We start from the raw sequence: 18,840 nt of genomic DNA, 5'->3' as shown, positions 1-18,840 counted from the left end.
GGAGGCGTTACTACGAGGAAAGTACCTTACCCGGAATCCGGTCACCAGACAATGATCCACTCGAATAGCAGGACAGACGATTCTCTGGCAGTAGCTCTTGATATGCTGATGTTCTTTATGGCGGATCGATGAGAAGGGAGCGATAGACGGATACTAACGGTCGTCGACAGTCGGAATGACAGCGAGCGTCACCGATCTGCGGAACGAAAACGTGCATGCTGATTTATCAGGTGGTCCGGGGAAGCCGACGCATGCTTGATATACAGCCAGCTAGAAAAGCAAGTGAGTAAGCTGCGATCCTGACTGATAAAAGTTTTTCAAACCTTCCACGTCCTGAAAGTTCTTAAAAGCAGATTTATTGTTCGACTGCTGTCGCACTATCGCAGCTGAAGAGAAACGATGATCTGTAGCTCTTTAGAGAACGATAAGGAAATTGTGAGTCAAAGCAGACGGAATCAAACCGAATCGAAAAGGAACGGAGAGTATCCGACCCTCGAAATATTCCACGCCGACTTTGACAAACAGTTATGCGGACCGCCTTGTCCTGTGGACCCTGGCTCCCCATTCGACTCGAGGAGGCCCAAGCAGTGCCCTCCTCGTGCCGTCATCTTCCAGGAGCGATAATATCCGCTATTTCAATGACCGGAGTCCTATTCTTCCTTCGCAACATGCTGTGATGCCTCGCTGTGTGTTCCTTGAGGGAACGGGCTCACTGAACTTCCTTCGGTGACGCGCGATCGATTCGACGGGCTCAAGCTTCACGCTCCGGGTACATATCAGCGTAGTCGAACGCTTCCCTGTACTCCATTTCGAGTTAGAGATCGGAGGAAGAACGAGCTTGGAAGTATCGTTGCGTCCGGGAAAGAATCCGTTTGGACGGCTACAGCGGCGCGACTCTCTTGATTGTCTGCAATGAGCCCCACATTGAATACGACATCTCTCAGCAAGGAGTCGGACCTACATCGCTGAGTACTCGAGGAGCTTTTCGTCGTGAATTCTACCCTCCCCCTCCAAGCCCGGAGCCCTGTTTTCCGGTGTTCGAGGTGCGAACACATGCGGGCAGCAGATTTCCTCAATTGCTCTCCGGTCGGGAAGCTCTGGAATCCGTGTACGCCCAGTCCCAGTCAAACCCAAAAACGAGGGAGCTTTTTCGACAGTACACAACAAACTGTTGCTTGTTTTATTGTTTTTTTCGAGGTCTTTTTCGGTTTTTTTCTCTCTCATTATACTTCATTCCTATCTTTGTTGTCGTGATGATGGTGGAATTGTCGGTGTTCCCGATCCTTTCCTATCAGACCGGCCAAGCGAGCGGAGGAATGAACGTCGACTGACGGCACGCCGACGGCTGACCACCGTTCGATTCTTTCTCCCGTGGTCAGTTTTGTTGACGTCGCTGCCGTTGCCACCACCAACACCATCGTCGTCGTCGTCAGTCGGTCGTTCGCATTTAATCTTTCTCCTTGCTCGACTGTCTGTTTTCTTTCTGTACAATAGATCACTAGAGTGAACCTTATTCCCACCAGCTGGTCTCGCGTTTCCGACCAGGGTCCACATCTCTGCGTCGGATTGAGAGACCCGCGGGGAACTTGAATGCCGACGGTAGATCTACCGAATTCGGCAGGTTCTGACAATCATGTTGATGATGAATATGTACAAAACAATTGATTCGTCTCAAGGAATTCTCTCTCTATGTACAGCATCGACAGAAAAATATAGCGGCAGTAGCGGCAGAAGCAAGTTTTCTTCCTAGTTCTCCTTTGTATTGAGCTCCACAGGTGTCTCACCTCGATCGTCCCCGTCGTTTCGAATAATTCCTTCTGCTTTAGTGTAATCGACTCAATCGAGTTCAGTCCTCCATTAGGAAGACATATGGATGATACGAATCCATAGTGTTCGATTCAATCGGTCGTAGGTGCTGAAGAGGAGCTAGTACGAAAATCGAAAGTAGACGTCGTATTAGATGTAAAAGTAGAAAGTGATGATCATCGGAGAGAAAGCTCAAAAGGTGCTCGAAGTGATCCGTCGTGAAATTTGTGCTATTTACATTCAGAACGAAACTTCTCCGCGCTTTCTCAGTGAGTTGTAAGATGTGAGCTCAATGGGACCGTACAAATATTTCGAATTCTAAATCCTCATTCCAATTCTCTTGCCTTGGGGAACTCGGGGGAACTTTCCGCTCTGACTTGGTGGCATTTCCATCCATCGATTTCATACAGATCGTCTGAACCACACTTCTCCGTCATTACCATCTCCATCTTAATCGTACAAAGGATTCAGAGGAAGCCGTAAGAAAAGCTGCTCGCTAAGCGACTTGGAATTGTTGAATCTCGCCCTCTCATTTTCAAAATCTATACCACGAACGGTTTTGTTGATGGTGGTTGTAATGGTCGTTTCAGTATTTACAGATCTTTGTACAATCGTCTCGGTGGACGACAAGGAACAATAAATAAACAAAATTTGCGCTGAATAATAAATACTGGAGACGTCTATCATTGGCGGCGCATCGCCTTCCAGCTCTTTCCGAGCGTTTGCTGTGGACCGCGGCTGTCAGAAAGTTTTCTTCCAGAGGAAATTCTTTCTCCTCTTCTGCTCCGGTGTCCCCGACTAATTTTCTCGTCCTCCCCGTTGTCGCTCGATTGATTATCGTTCGTCTCTCAGTCAATCTGATCATTTTCATGAACGAGGGAATCCATCCTCGCTGATATCGAGCGCCGTATTTCCTTCCGTGGCGCAAGATTTCAATGTGCGGTGATTCCTCGCTCCGAATTTTCTTCTGAATTTTCATCCATCGGATTCATGTTCAGTCTTCATGAGGATGTGTAGGCCATGCCGCTGCCACCTCAATGCGTGCCCATTGGTCTCGTCTCCGTATCACAACAGTATGTACATCGACTTGTTGTTCGATCGCCGACGACGATCGCGACTATCTCCCCCTTCTCTCACAGTGCCGGTTCAGCTTCAGCAATCCTTCTCATCGGAACCATCTCCGCAGGAGTCGAAGCCATCGCACCAGACCTCCTTTGGAACGCATCTACCGTTCGCACATTGTCTGAAGTTATCCCCGGCACAGAAGGCATCACAATTCGGAGGCTCGTCGCTCGTATCGCCGTTAGGGCAGTCGACGAAACCGTCACAGAAGAACGTGCGCGGTATGCACGTCGCTGCTTTTTCGCAGCGGTGCTGATCGGGAGGACACAGACAGTTTTCTTCGTCCGTTTCGTCCCAGCAATCGATGACGCCGTCGCAACGCTTCTCGATGGGCAAGCACGAGGTGGAATTCCCACAGCGGAAGTGTGTCCCGGACTCGACGCCAGAGCATTCACAGTCGCGTTCGTCGCTAGAATCGTAGCAGTTCGTGTGGCCGTCGCAGCGGTTCGTGTTCGGGATACACTGGCTATTTCCGCACCTCCACTCGTCTGCATGGCAACCTGTAACACGAAAAAGTAAGGGCTTAGTTTGAATGTTCCACAAATATTTATTCCTTCACTATCAGTGACCGTCATCGGCTGGGCCTGTTGTTAGCCTTCTCGTAAAGATCCCCTCTCTAGATTACTGGATGGTGATGGCGACGACGGCGGGAACACCAACAATAAAACGATTAAATTCCTCGACGAACGATTAAAAATCGAGAAGACGACTCTCGGTCACTCTCATCGAGACTGAGGACAGTGTCGCGAGGTTCGTGAATATGTTGTCGAGGGGAGCGGATCCGAACCCTCTTCTTCTTCCCGTCGAGTCACCCTCATCCACCGCTCCATCCCCACATTGTTTCCCACTCCCCCCCCCCCCAGACTCACTTCGCGGGACAGCTCAACGTCTTTGGAACAAGAGGAAAATCGAATGAATCTTACCTTCTGTCGGGGGGTCGTTAGCTCGCGCCTGATTTGAACCTTCTGGAGGTTGGGGCTTCGGTATGTTGCTAGGAGGCGGCGTCGGCGGAGCTCTGCTGTTGCGATGGGGATCTTCGGTGGTAACTCTCGCCTCCGGAGGGCACTTGCACTCCTCGAATTCTACTTCCTTGCCACCGAGGCAGAGATCCCCTTGCCTCTGTGCGAGACAGGTTCTCCTTCGGGAACGGACGCAGATCTGATCCGTCCGAGTACATGTCGACCAGGAAGACCAGGGCGACCATTGAGCCGAGGATGGGGGCGTCGGGGTCATGCTCACCGTGTTGACCGAACGCACCCCAGAGAACTTGAGCGAGCGTATGTCGACTTGGAAGCCGGCGGGCAGGTGTCCGTGGTCCTGACGTAGGACTCCGTAGAACGCACGCCCCACCTCCGGTAACGAAACTTTCCTATTGAAGAATAGCCGCGTCTGAACGAGCAGACCTTCTTTGAAACTGAGCACCTGAGTGTGATTGTAATCGCCGGACAGCTTTCCCAAGTAAAACAATTCGTCCATCTGCAAATAATCAAAAGCGGCGTTTAGTCGAGTGGCTTGTTTCGTCGGCTCGAGCACACATGTTCGGCGGACTCTGAACAGAACACGCACATCGTCCTCCATATGCGGAACGAATGTACTCAGAGACCACGATGGGACGCAGCCCCGACACCGACGGAACGGCGGCGACGGAACCGGGATCGATCTATGGACCGACCGCCCGATCGTCCGCGCGCCTCGGAGTCAGTCTCAGGAGGCTAACTCAGTATTTCAGAAAACAGACATTGTGCTGATAACGCGATGATTGTTTTTCTTTTTCTGCTCATAATCAGAGCCACTGCACGAATCGTCTGTGGTTTTCGCGACGATATTCTATGACAAATAGAGACCGAGAGCGTAAACGAATGTCCGAGATGAAAGAACACACTCACCGCTCTCTTGACTTCAGAGGCGAGGCTCTTGAACGGGAACCCGTTCGGGTTCTGCAGTTCAGACTGGAACCGCTTGTTGACGAGCCGGAAGCTGGCGTCCACGACGTTCCACGTTTGCTGCATGTGCGAATGAGGAATATTCATTGACTCGAAGTCATCCAGTTCTGGGGGAGGCTGCTGGTAGTGGAACCTCGACGAAGAACCGGTTGGAATGACTACCGGAGAACTGGTCCGTTTGTCCTGATTCTGGGCGATACCTGGAATTCGATTGAGAGATATGTCAGATCTTCTCCTCGACGTTCGAGCGGCGTAATCTTCAGCGTCTCGCTCTCGTTTGCTCTGAGTGAGAGAAAGAGCTCCATCTGACCACCGAAGATAAAAACCGAAGATGGACCGTCAATTTAGGAATGGACCGGTTGATCATTCAATCGAACTATTCTCAAGACTCGGCTATAATGAAGCAAGATCGGGTTGTCTGTGTCTTCATGTCAGAAAACAGACCTAATCAGTGCCGCTAATGGAGCATGTCAGTTGGCTGCTGTGTGTCTGCCTGATTCGCATGCTTAGAGAAGCAGATCGTCGTCATCGTATTATAGCAGTTGGAAACACAAGGTCCCGGACGCTCGTGGGAGGACAGAAGTCAGAGGAGGAACGGGGAAGAAGAAAAAGAAGAACAAGAAGAAAAAAAACGAAACGAAAGCAGGCCCGACCGGCTCCGCCGTTAGCGTAGATGGCAGGAAGGAGAGCAAGCGACCAGGCGCCCCGTCAGACAGTCGAGCGTTCCACAAGAAGGAAACATGAATCTTTTACTCGAGCACACGAAGGAAAGTGAAGTCCCCAGAGGGCGCGCAACACTTGGAATTGCAGTAATGTGTAACCAATGCACAGCTTAACCAGTGGGCCATATCGCCCTGGTCCCTCAGGAGTCCGAAGCAGAAGCTTTCAGATAGACATCGCAGTGGCAGCTGCGGCTCGCGTGTCCGTCGACCGGTTGTTCCTACTCCCAGAGCCTCTCCGGTCGTTGAGAAACAAGCGAATCGGTTCTTCGTTTTCATTCGTTCATCCATCCATTCATTCATTCATAATAATCGAATCAGATCGAATTACGGCAATCATGTAAACGAGGAATTCATGCGTTCGAGATCTGTGGTATTCGGTCCGTTCGCCTGCGTATCATTCGAAAACAGCGGAAAAGCACGGTATGGGACGCCGCTAAATTGGATTCAAAGCTGCCGCTGTCGGCGGACGCTGCTGGCGATGCGACCGCGGCGATTTGCAAAAAGAAATCGCCATCGAAACGAACCCGCTGCGAGTCCGATGTCGCTGCGGCCACCAATACTGACCGAGGAGCCTCGAGCAACAATGATCGATTCTTGCGTCGACTTGGCTGACTTGCGCGTCCGTAGGAGGTCTGTCAGGCGACATTTCAAACTGGCGTCGGCAGCAGATTAAGTGGATCGAAAGATGAATGCGCCGACCATGTTCGATACTGTCTTCTTCGGTTGCAGAAGCAGAAGCCATATTCCACGGGACATGGCTTAGAGCTCGGCGGGGTACTGCACCATCGACTGCCGCCGCAGCGGCAACAACATCGAGCGGAGATAAGCTCAAGAACGATGCGGGCAGCAGTTCAAGCGCATGGATCAAGTACCTTTCGAAAGCTGCTGCTGCTGCTACTACTGCCGTTGCTTGCTAAATAGTTCTATTTGCTTGCTCGGAGTCTGCTCGAGCCTCCGGACTTTTATTTTGAGGCCTCCTGTTGTGGCTCGCCCGTTCCTCCGGCTCGTCGCATATAGTCAGTCGTCGACTCCGTGGCGTGTGCTCTTCTCTCGACTTCCAACTCGAGTCGATGAAAGTTTTTGTAGTTTATGATTATGCCGACGTTTCCTCTGTCGACGATGACGCTCTCATGATCAATCGGTCCCCGGCGCAAAGACTGCGGATAGACACGAGTCAGGAAGGCGAGCGACGATTATGTGTTGGCACTGACGAGACAAGTAGCCAAGCTCGAGATTTCACCCGCAGCACATTCGCGCAACATTTTTCTTCCTCGCACCGGAAACCAGTGTTAAAGGTTGTCGATGTGAACCAAACCAGAAGCACGTCGGGAAGCGAAAGTCTCAACAAGAGTCGACGCGGGGTTTAACACGCCTCAGCTAATTACCAGAGGCGATACGAGTCAACAAATCACTGAATTGCCAATCGACTGATCGTGGATTCATGAACGGAACTCGCAGTGTCTTCTGTCTTAGAATGTTGAGCGGTGTCATTTTTTGGTCGTTCTATCTGTGTGCGCGAAAAGATTAACGGACAAGTCGACAACAGAGCCTGCATCAGCAGCTTACTTGTTTGGAATTCTCTGCGAATCCTCTTCATAAAGTATTCGTATTCGAGGACTCACAAAGTCAGCCTTTTGCCTCGACAGGCTTTTTGAAAGATGTGCTTTCTGGCCGCCGTCGTCGTTGTTGTTGTTCTCAATTTAGCTTTTTCTCTTCGGGGAAAAGCCATAAGAAGCGCTGCTGAACAACAACGACGACGACGACGACAACGATAACGAAGACCGGCACAGTACGGGCAAGAAACATTTCACCTACGCATGAGGCCCCCTCCAACTGTCAGAAGATGAGATCTTCATTTTCGCCCGCGATGTCAGTAGAGTGTGCGGGACCTGAGAAGTTTGTGGTTCTCCAATAACAACAGGAATAGTGACGGGCACAGACGTCGAAATGAGAAATGCGCACGTCCGAAATGAAGACCCAACAAGCGTCATGGGAAGACCACCCCACCGCGCCCTATCCGCGTAATCGAAGCGACGCGCCAAGCGCGCTCTTACACTAGACCGGTGTTTTCCACCGGTCCGAGGTGAACGCTGCTCGACAATTGTGGGAGATCGAATCCACTCAAGTCGATGAGGGCACTTTGCGCCTCGTCGAGCGACCGACCGAACGACAGGCCAACCTGCTAACGGCTCTGCCTCAATGACTTGAGAGACCACCAGTCCTCCGATACAGTGTTCTTGACACAAACTATTTTGAAGGTCCTCGGCGGACGAAGTGCTCTTCAAGACCGACCGACCGACGAATGGACGAACTAAGTGGAGTTAACACCGGAGTCATGCGGGACTTATCGCCTGCCTTGGCAACATCGAGGACGGGAACATTGCGCACACAGGTGGGAACAAGGAACAGAGGAAAAAGAAAGTAATCGCAGATAGAGAAATACTACTCACCAGATAACGAAGCCACCAGGGCGATGGATATGGCAGAAATGACAAAAAAGCTCGCGCAAACAACGATCAGAATCGGTTTTAGCCGGGTTTTCCGTTTGCTCTGAGGTACAGGAGGAACGGGTCGCCGCAGACTGTGGTAGATGTGAGGTTGATGCATTCCAAGGGTGCCCATCGTCGTTAGCGAGGGGTCGACCCCACTCCCTAAGTGACATGGAATCACCGAGTATAAGCGATCACTCGCCTGGAATAAAAGAGAAAGTATTAAGTCTTCGATAATGTCTTCTTTTCCCACTTTGTTCCTCTGGGACATTGTTCCACTGGTCTATCTAATCATGCCAGCTCGGGGTCTTTCCCCACGGCGATGGATTAAAGTCTCGAAACATGGGCGTCAAAGGCCAGACCCGGATTAGGCCGACGAGCTTTTTTTCCCTTCGCCCTCCCAGCCTGCAGTGTGGCCGCCTGTATCAGCCCCTGGTTTCTCTCTATTAATTTCGTTGCAATTAGTTTCCACACCCTCGCTCCGCACGGGCGGAGAGCTCGCCGGGGGAAAAAAACGAGAAGCTTTGGGAAAGATTTAAATTCGACTCTGTCCCTCTGAAAAACCACCTGGCTGTCAGCCACACCCGAGCCTCGACGAAAGAGACTCTGTCGAACATTACAATCATCAGCTTCCGGCGCCGCGCCGCCGTATAGCGACGGAGAACATTTGCGATGATTGCGCGAAACGATTGCGATCTCACGAGGGCCGAGTCGATTTCGGAAGCTCGACGGAAGAAGCATCATCAGTCATTTTTTTCCTCTCGGAGATTCATCAACAGCGTGATTCTCCCGCTCGCGCGACTACAAGCGATTGTGAGAGGCTTCTACGACGTCGGCGGCAGTCAGAGTTTCTCCGATAGTGTTCACGGCAGGTTCTCGGATTCGATTGAGCGCCTCAAGTCGGCTGCGATCGATAAGCTGAATGATTTGTGAAAATGGGATTCGTTGAGGTCAGCCCGAGAATGCGTCGTCGTCGCAACGCATAGCGATCAAATGCGATTGCTCGCCAGAGGCAGCTTATTGAAACGAATGACGGCGACATCTTCACGTGTGTTGTCGAGAAATTCTGCAGAGCATGAGCAACGACTTTCGAGCGGAACACTGAGCCCGCGTAGAGGATTTTTTCTTTTTTCCCCGATCGGCAGAAACTGAGTTCCATTTTGCAAACATGTGACATCCTTTCGGTTCTTTTCTCGGATGAACACACTGACGGGCGGCGGCAGACGGTCGAAAGGACGGACGGACTGACAACGCGGCTGCCAACATCCAGCAAAGCAGACCGAGAAACGGTAGAGCACCGTGGGACGACGGAGCGTCGTCGTCGTCGCCGTCTGTCCGTGCGTCCGCCCGCCGGTCGAGAGGAATTCTCGTCGTCCATTAACAGCGGCATCAAGTGTATACGATGGCGTCTGTCGGTTCGTCCCATTGGCTCGCTTGCTCGTCCGTTCACGTTGTCTAGCTGCTGTTCATTTATCCGCCGACCGACCGGCCGGCCGAGCAACAAGCGTTCCAAAGGAGCAGCGATATACAGCCAGAGAACTGCGCCTTCGTCGATAATTACGAATTAATTCAAATTTTCGCGCCAACAATCTTTTCGTTCGTCCCTCCGTTTGCTCGAAGTGACGGACCGACCGACCAGGCTGACAGCGGAGCAAGCAGTCAGGCAGGCAGTCAGTCAGGCAAGCCTCCTTGTTGGTCGGTCGCTCGTCCGCTCGGTGTTGGTGGTGGTAGTGGGTTGGGTGGGTTTTTTTGCGCTGTATCGTTCTGGAGGCCCTTCCTCGGCATCATAGTCGTCGTCGGACGGCACTCCCTGTGCTGTATCGGGCGACGGCGGGAGCGGGCCAACACTGTACACGGCATCTTAATGCCATCGGCTGTTCTGGCGATGCTCGCGCTGATGATCGAGCTTCTCTCCGGGCCGGTCATTGTAGTTGAAGTAGTAGTCGCTTACAGTCGCGGCCTTTCCCTAGTCCGAGAAGTTTGTTTATGGGAGCGTGTAGTCGCTGGCTATCTATTTTTAGCGTAGTAGTTGGTCGGCTGATTTTGTCCCGTGCAACGTCCGTCATTTAGGTTTCCCCTCCTACCGACTAAGTGCTACGGCGGCGAGACCCGTGCCAGCGTTTTTTTTCTCTCTTTTTCCGATGTAAATTACGATCTAGATTCGCCGCTGTTGACCCCTTGTTAGAAAGAAGAAACGCGGGCCAAGAAGAAAAACCGTAAATCTCCTCAATCCAACGGTCAGATCAACCAGAAGTCGACGACGCGAGATCCTTCGCGTTGGATCGTTTCTCATAAATGGCAACATGAAGGAAGCACCGAGCTTGCTCCGAATCTCGATCAGAGGAATGATGATTCGAATCGATGCCACTTGGAATGCGAGTGGAAGTCGTGAACGGGAACCGAATTTCCCGGCTCAGCAGTCGAGTCCACTTTCCTTGCCGGGAGGATTCTGCACTGTACAGTCCGGACATTGGAGGAGGAGGAATACATAGAGAGCGATCAGGGCGCTAATAATCGTCACGAAACCTCTCAAGTCGTAACCGTCCGCGGACGTCCCCGGACCGATCCGAGCTCCGCCATTGCGTCGTCGCAAGCACATCCCATCGACGTTTCAGCCTGTGGGGGGATCGTTGTCTGCAGGACAAGATTTCCGATGAATGAGAGCATGAATCGAGCGGGATTTTTTTGCAGTCGAAGTGTTTCGGCGAATGAGGACAGCGATCCCGTCAATGGCTCAATCGACGCATGAGTGCTCCATCGCATTCCACAAACATTTTGCAAAACTCATGATAGACGACTAACGAGGTCAAAGGCGATTATCGCGGATTTCCATTGAGACTTTTTTCTCGCTGCCGTCTTCCCGAGCGTGGGTCGCCGGGCGGTTTCTTGACGCGTCTTCACTGGAATATTTTTTCCCCGCGATTTACGATATACAATGCATGCTAAGCTCGAGCTTCTCGAAAGAGGAGCATTCAAGAGTTTCGGAGCCCTCCTCTAAAGCTTTCATGGGTCTTTCCCCGGTCCATCGACCGGTTTAATAAGTTCACAGCTGTTGCATCCGAGCGCGAAATGGAGAAACAGATCAACGGATAGAGATACTTGCTCCCAGCGAATGCAGCGTCGATGGCACGCATCCCCGACTGATGAGAGAAGAGTTTGTAAGCCGCCGTTTTTTTTTCCCCACGAGGCCATGTGTTCCTGAACATCTTCACAAGCGACGCTCCGAGTCCGCTGTATTTAGAGGATAAAATGGAATCGGTGAGGGAAAGATTCGAGAGAATCCCGGGTCCCGGGAAAATGGAACTCTGCTTCATCGATTCCGGCTCGGCCGGCTGAACTTTTGTTGATTAACTGGTAGGTGAGATAGGTGCACGGCGCTCGGATAGATAAGTTGCTCAGAGAGAGCTGGATGACGGAAGCAGTAGATGGCCCGTTGGCTGTCTCGCCGTAAGTCCATCCAGTCGACTGAACGTACGGCCGTCAAGCGGAGATAACTTAATAAACGGCGTGCACGTTCGAAGGAGCAATCAAACGGACGGAGAACATATGTTTGAATAGCCCGAGCTTCCTCTGTCCGTCCGACTCCTTCTCTTCTCTCTTCGTTCCTCTCAGGAGATGTTGTAATGCAGTTATGCTGCCGCTGCCGCCGCTACCGCTCTCCACTACCCAACAAGCTTGTCGGCTCTCTCTTCTCGGGCTCAATGATCCATCCAACGCTCATCCTGCCGCCGCCGAGGCTCCTTCTTCACCTCACCCCTGACGCTCGCATTGATGCCTGTTCGGCTTCCGTGTTCCTTCTCCTCAGAGGGCGGGCGCGGAGTAAGGTTCACAAGACGAGCGACAACAACAGAACTGATTAAAAACAGTCCATCCGTGCGCTGCTTGAACCATCTCGGATTCGCAGCGGATTTCCCCGCGCAGGCCCTGCGAGCCGCAGATGGACGAATGAAATTGCGAGGGAGCACTGGTGGGGGGGGGTTTGGGAACCGCAATGAATAAGCGAAGAAGCGGACGACCGAACAAACGGATGAATGCTCGCAAGATAAGAATAAAATCAAGCGAAACGATATCTGAGTAAGACAGGAGCATAACAGGAACGGAGCAAAAACAGTTGAATGTCCAGGAAATGAGATCCACGTCAGTGTCACTCCCATCCGAGTCCTGTCTCTCCCCAGCCATGGTGGAAACCAGGAGAATCCTGAATTTCTAAGACGTAATGAAACTCGCAAAGCTGTCACACATTCTTGCGATTGTTCTGTTCGGCGCTGCTGTTCAATGCGGAACACTTCTCTTCGAAGGTTCACGTCCCCAATCCAAATCGAGCCAAGCGACCTTCATTCACCTACTCGGATACGTTGACGCTCGTTTCCGAGAGAAAAATCATCATCTAGTCTTAGTCCAATGTGATGAATTTTCTCATGGATTTTTCTCCCCTCTTCACTCTCGACGTCCGCCCGGAACTCGGTTCCTGAATGAATTCCTCTTTCTTCTTTCGAAAAGGTCCCGAGTCGTTGGCGAAATTTCACCCCTTTGAGTAGACAGGAGCGAACAGCACCGCCACTACCTCGAAGTTTCGACGTGTTCAGGTCTGCATGAAAACGACGCTTTTTCTTCTCTCTGCTGCCTTTCAGTCGGTCCCCTGGTTCCTAATTAGCATAACAGAAAAAGCGTCGGTTGTCGACAACAGGAAAGCGATGAGTGGAGGGCGAGTGAGCCGGCGAGTGCACGTCAGTCACAACAGACGTGGTACATGCACACACTTAGGCACGCGAAGCACGAAGAAGACGACGACGGCGACGACGCCCGGTTCACCGACTGACCGAGCTGGAGTAAATCAGGCAGCAAGCGAATCCTAGGTATGTGCGTTAACGTCGGCTGTCCACGGAACCGCTAACGAGAGCGAGCCGGTGACATCGAGAAACGACGAGAAAAACGACAGAAAATGTCGCCGAGCAGGCACACCGGCAAAAAAAAGATTCTCATTCACGGTGGCACAGACGAGAGGCCTATCCGTCGGAATCGTTTTTTTGGGGTGTTTCTGTCGGTGACTCGCTCGATACGACATCAAAAATAAGTGTACAGCTCTATTGCGGAGGCAAAGTTCCGACCCGGGCGGCGTTCCCTTGTCGTTCTCGTGAAAAGAAAACGATGAACTTCTCAATACGTCGGTACCGGACGCCGAGACATTAACAAATCATGTTCTTGGATGGCGAGCAGGAATTTGTTTCCATTACCCGGATGCTGACTCTTAGAAAGGAGGATGTGAGGTCGAGTCGCCGGCGATCGAGAGGACGTCTCTCGCAGAGACGAGCGAACAGAAAAGTTCAGCCGGCGGATTCATTAAACTTTCGGAGCCGAAGCATGAGAATATTTTTCGGCGCATAATTCACCTTGCCATTGTAATTGTCGCTGTGATTGTCTGTCTATGCCATGTTCTCGTTTTCGTCGGTGTCAGCAGCATGACGGGGAGACGCGCTTTGTTTCAACGAGCGGTGACACCAGAACCAGCAAACTTCATTATTATGGAGATCGTCGCGGCCAGCTCCGTTCATTCGTCCGCCTGTCCGTTCGTTCGTTCGTCCTGTCTCCTGTCTAATAGCAGTGCAATGTCGTAGAGCTCATGGAATTCCGCCGCCGCGCGCCACCGGTCGGCCTGCTGGCCCGCTCCGGATCTGTGGGCGGCGTCACTGTGATTTCGCCGGCAAGAACCGACATGGATCCTCACGGCAGAACCCAACACGACCAAACGACGCTACGGGGAACATTTCCCTGCCGATCCACCGCCGCCGCCGTCGTCGCCGCAAAGTTTCCAGGACAACAAACAACAGCGAAGGAGAGACCGTCATAGACCATAGAAGACCGGGCGCCGACGTCGTCACTACCACCGCCGCAGCGACGGCGGCGAAAGACGCCGCAACTAAGCAAAATGAGGTTACGATTTTGACAAGCATTCTTCTCGATTCTATCTTCCGCTCTTAACCCCTTTTAATAGCCGTTGTCAAGAGGTCCGCCGTTGCGATTCGTGACCAGCCGACGGACCGAGCAGTCAGCAAGCCAGTCAGCCAGCCAGCCGGTCGGCCGGCCGGCCGGTCCGTCCGTCCGTCCGTCTGTCGGTCAGTCGTCGTCTGGCGGCCGCTTGGTCGGTCAGACGACTAGTTCAGAAGCGCATAGAACACCGACTGAGTTGAGAAAGTCCGGAAGGGTCCGTCAGGCTGTTCGTGTGCGAGAACGCCCGCTCGTCCGGCTGCTCTGTTTCGCGAATCAACTTGCGAAAAATAAGGGGAACTTCCAACTCCACGCCGCGGTACGGCTTAAGACAGGCCCGAAGACCGAAGCCCACACCCAGTCAACTACTCATCCAAGCTGCTCGACGAACGTCAGTCAGTTTGTCAGTCAGCTAGCTGAAGACTGAAGAGCTTCCTCCCCGATGTTCTTATTTTCCGAAGACGACAGAAGATAGACGGAGTCGAGCAGAAAATGAAGAAAAAAATGTGCGGAGTCGGGGAGTGTCAGCTCGAGGGTCTAAACGAGCAAAAAACCGGAGGAAGGGGGAGCAGTAGAAAAAATATATATCGAGACCTGAAGGGTTGATGAGAAAATCAGCCCTGCGCGATTGAAACAATATTTTCTCCCGATACCCTTAATTTGCTGTCGTTCACATTTTTTTCATGAACGCTCCGTCTTCATCCAAGCGGGAGAATCTAGCCACGGAGGTTTTCAGCATTTCATGAATATCGAGCGGGGAATGGATGCTTCCTCCCAATCAGGCAGAGAATTCGAATGGCCTCGTGAGAGTCCCGAGAAAATCAAAACTCCAGGAAAAAAGCCGGAGCGGTCCAAAAGCGAAGCTCGCAACGGGATCCCGTCTTTGACCGAGTGGGGAGGGAGCGTCTAGCCTTCACGGAGTTTCGATGCGAGCGTATGCTTCGATGATGACGGAACACTTCCAGGAGCAAAACTTCACAATTCTTGTTCCGTCAGCGAATAAACCAACACCGATGCCTCGCGCTGAGCGACCACGGTGAGCAACACGAAAGCGCTCGAGAGCAACGAACACAAAAACAACGAAATCAACAACAACAACAACAACTCCATTCTTCATTTTAGCTTCCACCCAACGTTCTCCGAGGCCTCGGGAGTCCATGTTTTTACGGTAACCAGCGAACACAGCGCTCTCCGTCTGGCCCATCCGACTTCTCCCTATCGGACGGGGAACTCCAGCGGGTTCGCACGGAGCCAAAGGGGGACCTCCGATTGGAGGAACCGAGACCGTGCACAGTCAGAAGAACCCAAACAGCGACCCGAGGGAATTCCGATCAGGGCTGACAAGGAGGACCAACTGCGCTCCGGGTTCCGCGAGGGGTTCCATGAGAGAAAGGCGAGGCAGAGCCTTAACATCATTACCAACTCTAACACAACACCTACTCTGTGCCATCATTGGTTTTGCGTCGGCCGAGGAGATGCTTGCGGTTGCTGCTGTCGAACCTGACGTCTGGAACTCTCCTATTAGCGTTTGTTATTCACAAGAAGAAATGCTAACGAAACGGTCTGCTCCTTCGCCATCTCTCCTTTTGACGCCGATGCTCGTCAAACCTAGCGCCGAGATTCTCTACGTCACGGATCGCGCACCAACAACGCTCAACCGAGTTATCATCCGAAAGACGGAGCGGGGCTGTATTCGTCCCCCCCCCCATTACCCCCTCTTCCATCCACTGCCTACGATCGTCGCTCAGCCGCTCTCCATCTTTCATTACCGCAAGGGAACGGCGCTAAAAACTGTATGTTGCAGGAAGGAGAAAGTACAGGCAAGCGAAAAGTTTCGAGATTTTTTCCGTTCCGACTCTAAAGATGGTTTTTGAGAATGGAGCCATCGGAAGTCACGCGGGAAATGTTTTCCTTTGACGCTCCTTTTCCGCTCTCTCTCTTTCTCTTCGTGTGTGTAAAAGTGAGAGGAGAACCACGACAACGAAGACGGACGCTTTAGTCCGACCGCAAACTCCGACGACTTTTCCCGCAAGCATTTCAAGCGGCACCGTAGCCTGGCACCATCGTTCCGCTACGCTCACAAAAGACAACTTTTTAATAGAGCTCGTTGCTCGTCGCACTTGCCGTTCTTGCCTGCTTCGCGAGCCCGAGCCAACGGCGACTGGTGTTTCGCCCCCATTTTGCCTCCCTTTTCTTCCCTCCGTCGTTGAGTTCCGCACGCATGGTATTTATCCTCGGCACTCACTCCTCTATTCAAGTTCGCCCGCCTGCTTGAGCTGCCGTCCGTGCGGCTTTCTTATTCTCCGTACAACGTGCTCCGTTAATCTTCGCGAACCGCAAGAACTTTCCCGGACCTGCACACGGTTCTTGCAGGGACTGAGAATCAAACTTCTCTCTCAGGGAAATTGTGCTTCCGCAGAGATCTACTGCTCTTCATAATCACGCATCGAGATGCTCGAGCACACGGGAACGGGACGTGGAGAACTCCGCGATCCCTGCTCGGGAGCATTTTCAAAGATTATGAGAGCAGACGAATAAGGAGAGCTTTTCCTGTGTAGCTGACGCGAATTCTTAAACACGTTCTTTCCACCAGACGTTCGTTCAGTTCAGAGGTCACCGAGGACCGAGACACTCGCGTTGAGCGAAACGATTATTAGCGTCGCATGTGAGATATGAGTAAGTTGTGCGGAATTATGGTGAACCCGGGCCAGCACACCTTTTGGTAAGTGGATAGGTGTGGTAATCATATATGTATGAGGCCACACATGTGACCGACTGTACGACTCTACGACAACGGAAGGAGGTTCCCGAACGACGATAAGTTTCTCTCTATCATCCGAATGTCCGGCTGTCCGTCTACCCGTCGACCGGAGGGTTCCTCCGCCGAGTGTACGACGCGAGAGCGGCCAACCATCCGTCGATTAGGCCATAATTCGGTTTTTACGACCATTTCGTCCAGATCGTCTCTGGGGCTGAATGGAGCGAGATGTGTGTTGGCGGAGACGTCGAAGGGCTCTATTCTCCCAATCGCTCCCTCGCTCATTCATGAGAGTAGGCGAACGCGGACGCACCGACAGACCCCCACACATTTCATTCATTCATTCGATATAGCCGCTGTTGTTGCGGTGCTTTCGGTGGCGCCGATGGGGAGCCGTTCTCGATTCCTCTAAAACGCCTTCGTCCAATACGCCCGAGGCCAATCCAATCTGGTAAGGAACCGACCGAGCAACGTCCACCGGAAGGACTTTCAAACGGACGGGAAACGTTCGGATCGAGACGAAAAAAAAAGAGACGTGGAGACGGAAACGAGCAAAGATCATCCAGCCGAGGTGGATGGACATCGCGCGACGAGAAGACCCTCGGGGAAGCAGCGGCCAACTTTCCCTGACGGTCTGACCGACTCACAACAGCATGGACGCCCACAAGCCGCAACGTTTCCTCTCGCAGAGGCGACGTAAAAATGCTGACAAGCATTACTCACAGACACCGCGTTGTTCTTCTAGGGTCTGGGTCGAGTTAGGCCGGAGCACGCGCACGTCAAAGAATTCCGACGGCAAAGCTTCCTGGGAGTACTTGACGTGCCACGCGAATGTCGTCACTGTCATCGTCACGATATCCGTAGCATGACCGGGAGCTCCTCGGTCATGTCCGTCTCGTTGCCTCGTTCCAGTTCTCTCCGGGAGGATCCTGGATGGCACGCAGACAGTCATGGACAGACCATGAATCGATGACGACTGCTGGCGCACACATCGTAAGCAGACTCCGAGCGAGACCAGCCGCTCCCCTTCACGAAGCCGTAAACCTTTCACTAAAACGTTCATATTTCTGTCGAACTGCGTCGAACGAATCGCTGCTGAACGAATGGAACAAACGGTAAAGAAAAAAAGCGACGACGTCGATGAGGACGCTCGCTCACCCGCTCCACCGGACGGACGGACGGACGGATTGAGCGCCGAATACCAGAAGATACGACTATACGAGGAAACGTCGTAAAATTTCCGAGGCTGAAGTCAGTGCCGCTGCTAACACCCATCGCCGTCTTCGCCGTACTTCCACGGAGCAACGACGTTACTAGAGATTCGCGTGGTATTCGTGAAGAGGGAGAATCGAGGCGGAAAAGGCAACGCGCTCGTTGTTCTTGTTCAGAAAACTGAACTTGAAAAAATCTTGGATCTACGCGTCGCATCCGCCGCCAGCCTGTCCGCTCGCCCGCCTGTCTACGTTCCTGAACGTTCGAGTTCGGGCACGGGTCAAAAAGTTGTTGTTCGAAAAGTCTTTTCTCCTTGACTTCTTGAAAAGTTTATGACCAGAATCGTCACCGAAGCTTTTCGACTCTTGTCACTCGCGAGCTCAGTCTGAGCGTTTCATGTCCCTTATATGCATGTGTATCGAGGAGCAAGGCGAAGCATTTTCCGCTTTTTTTTTGTAGGGTTTTTAATCAGATGACGCAGCCCCAGAGAAAACCAGCAAGCTACCACTGACTGGGTGAATGAGGACCGAGAATCTCTTGGGACCTAAATTTACATAACGCCATGCTGCTGCTGCTGCGGCCGCCGCCGCCATCGAGCTGAGTGGTAGAGGCTCGATGTCTCGCTGGGAGGATAGTTTATTACTGGGGGAAAACGGGCGCAAGCCGGGAAACAAGCTTTGAGCCCAAGAACGTGAGTCCATAAGCTTGTTAGCTGCAAAACGAACGAAGGACCGACACACACAAACCGTTGTGTTGACAACACCTTAACTGTTCGGCCCTGGCGACAGAACGACGGACCGACC

At 52.3% G+C, this 18,840-nt stretch overlaps 1 protein-coding gene across 1 annotated transcript in view; it reads right to left on the bottom strand.

Moving 5' to 3' along the window:
• Positions 1–2,640: 2,640 nt before the first annotated feature.
• Positions 2,641–18,840, bottom strand: part of LOC100901530 (uncharacterized) — a 31,251-nt gene continuing 15,051 nt past the window's right edge. The window contains exons 2-5 of the mRNA XM_029110594.1: positions 8,044–8,284; positions 4,815–5,071; positions 3,852–4,404; positions 2,641–3,428 (exon numbers count right to left, since the gene is read on the bottom strand). Coding sequence (XP_028966427.1) covers positions 2,959–3,428; positions 3,852–4,404; positions 4,815–5,071; positions 8,044–8,284 — 1,521 coding nt within the window. The 3' untranslated portion in view covers positions 2,641–2,958. The remainder of the gene's footprint in view (positions 3,429–3,851; positions 4,405–4,814; positions 5,072–8,043; positions 8,285–18,840) is intronic.

This window comes from Galendromus occidentalis, unplaced genomic scaffold (genome assembly GCF_000255335.2).
Source record: "Galendromus occidentalis unplaced genomic scaffold, Mocc_1.1 scf7180000076870, whole genome shotgun sequence".
Taxonomy (NCBI): Eukaryota; Metazoa; Arthropoda; class Arachnida; order Mesostigmata; family Phytoseiidae; genus Galendromus; species Galendromus occidentalis.
This window is presented reverse-complemented; position numbering and strand designations above follow the sequence as displayed.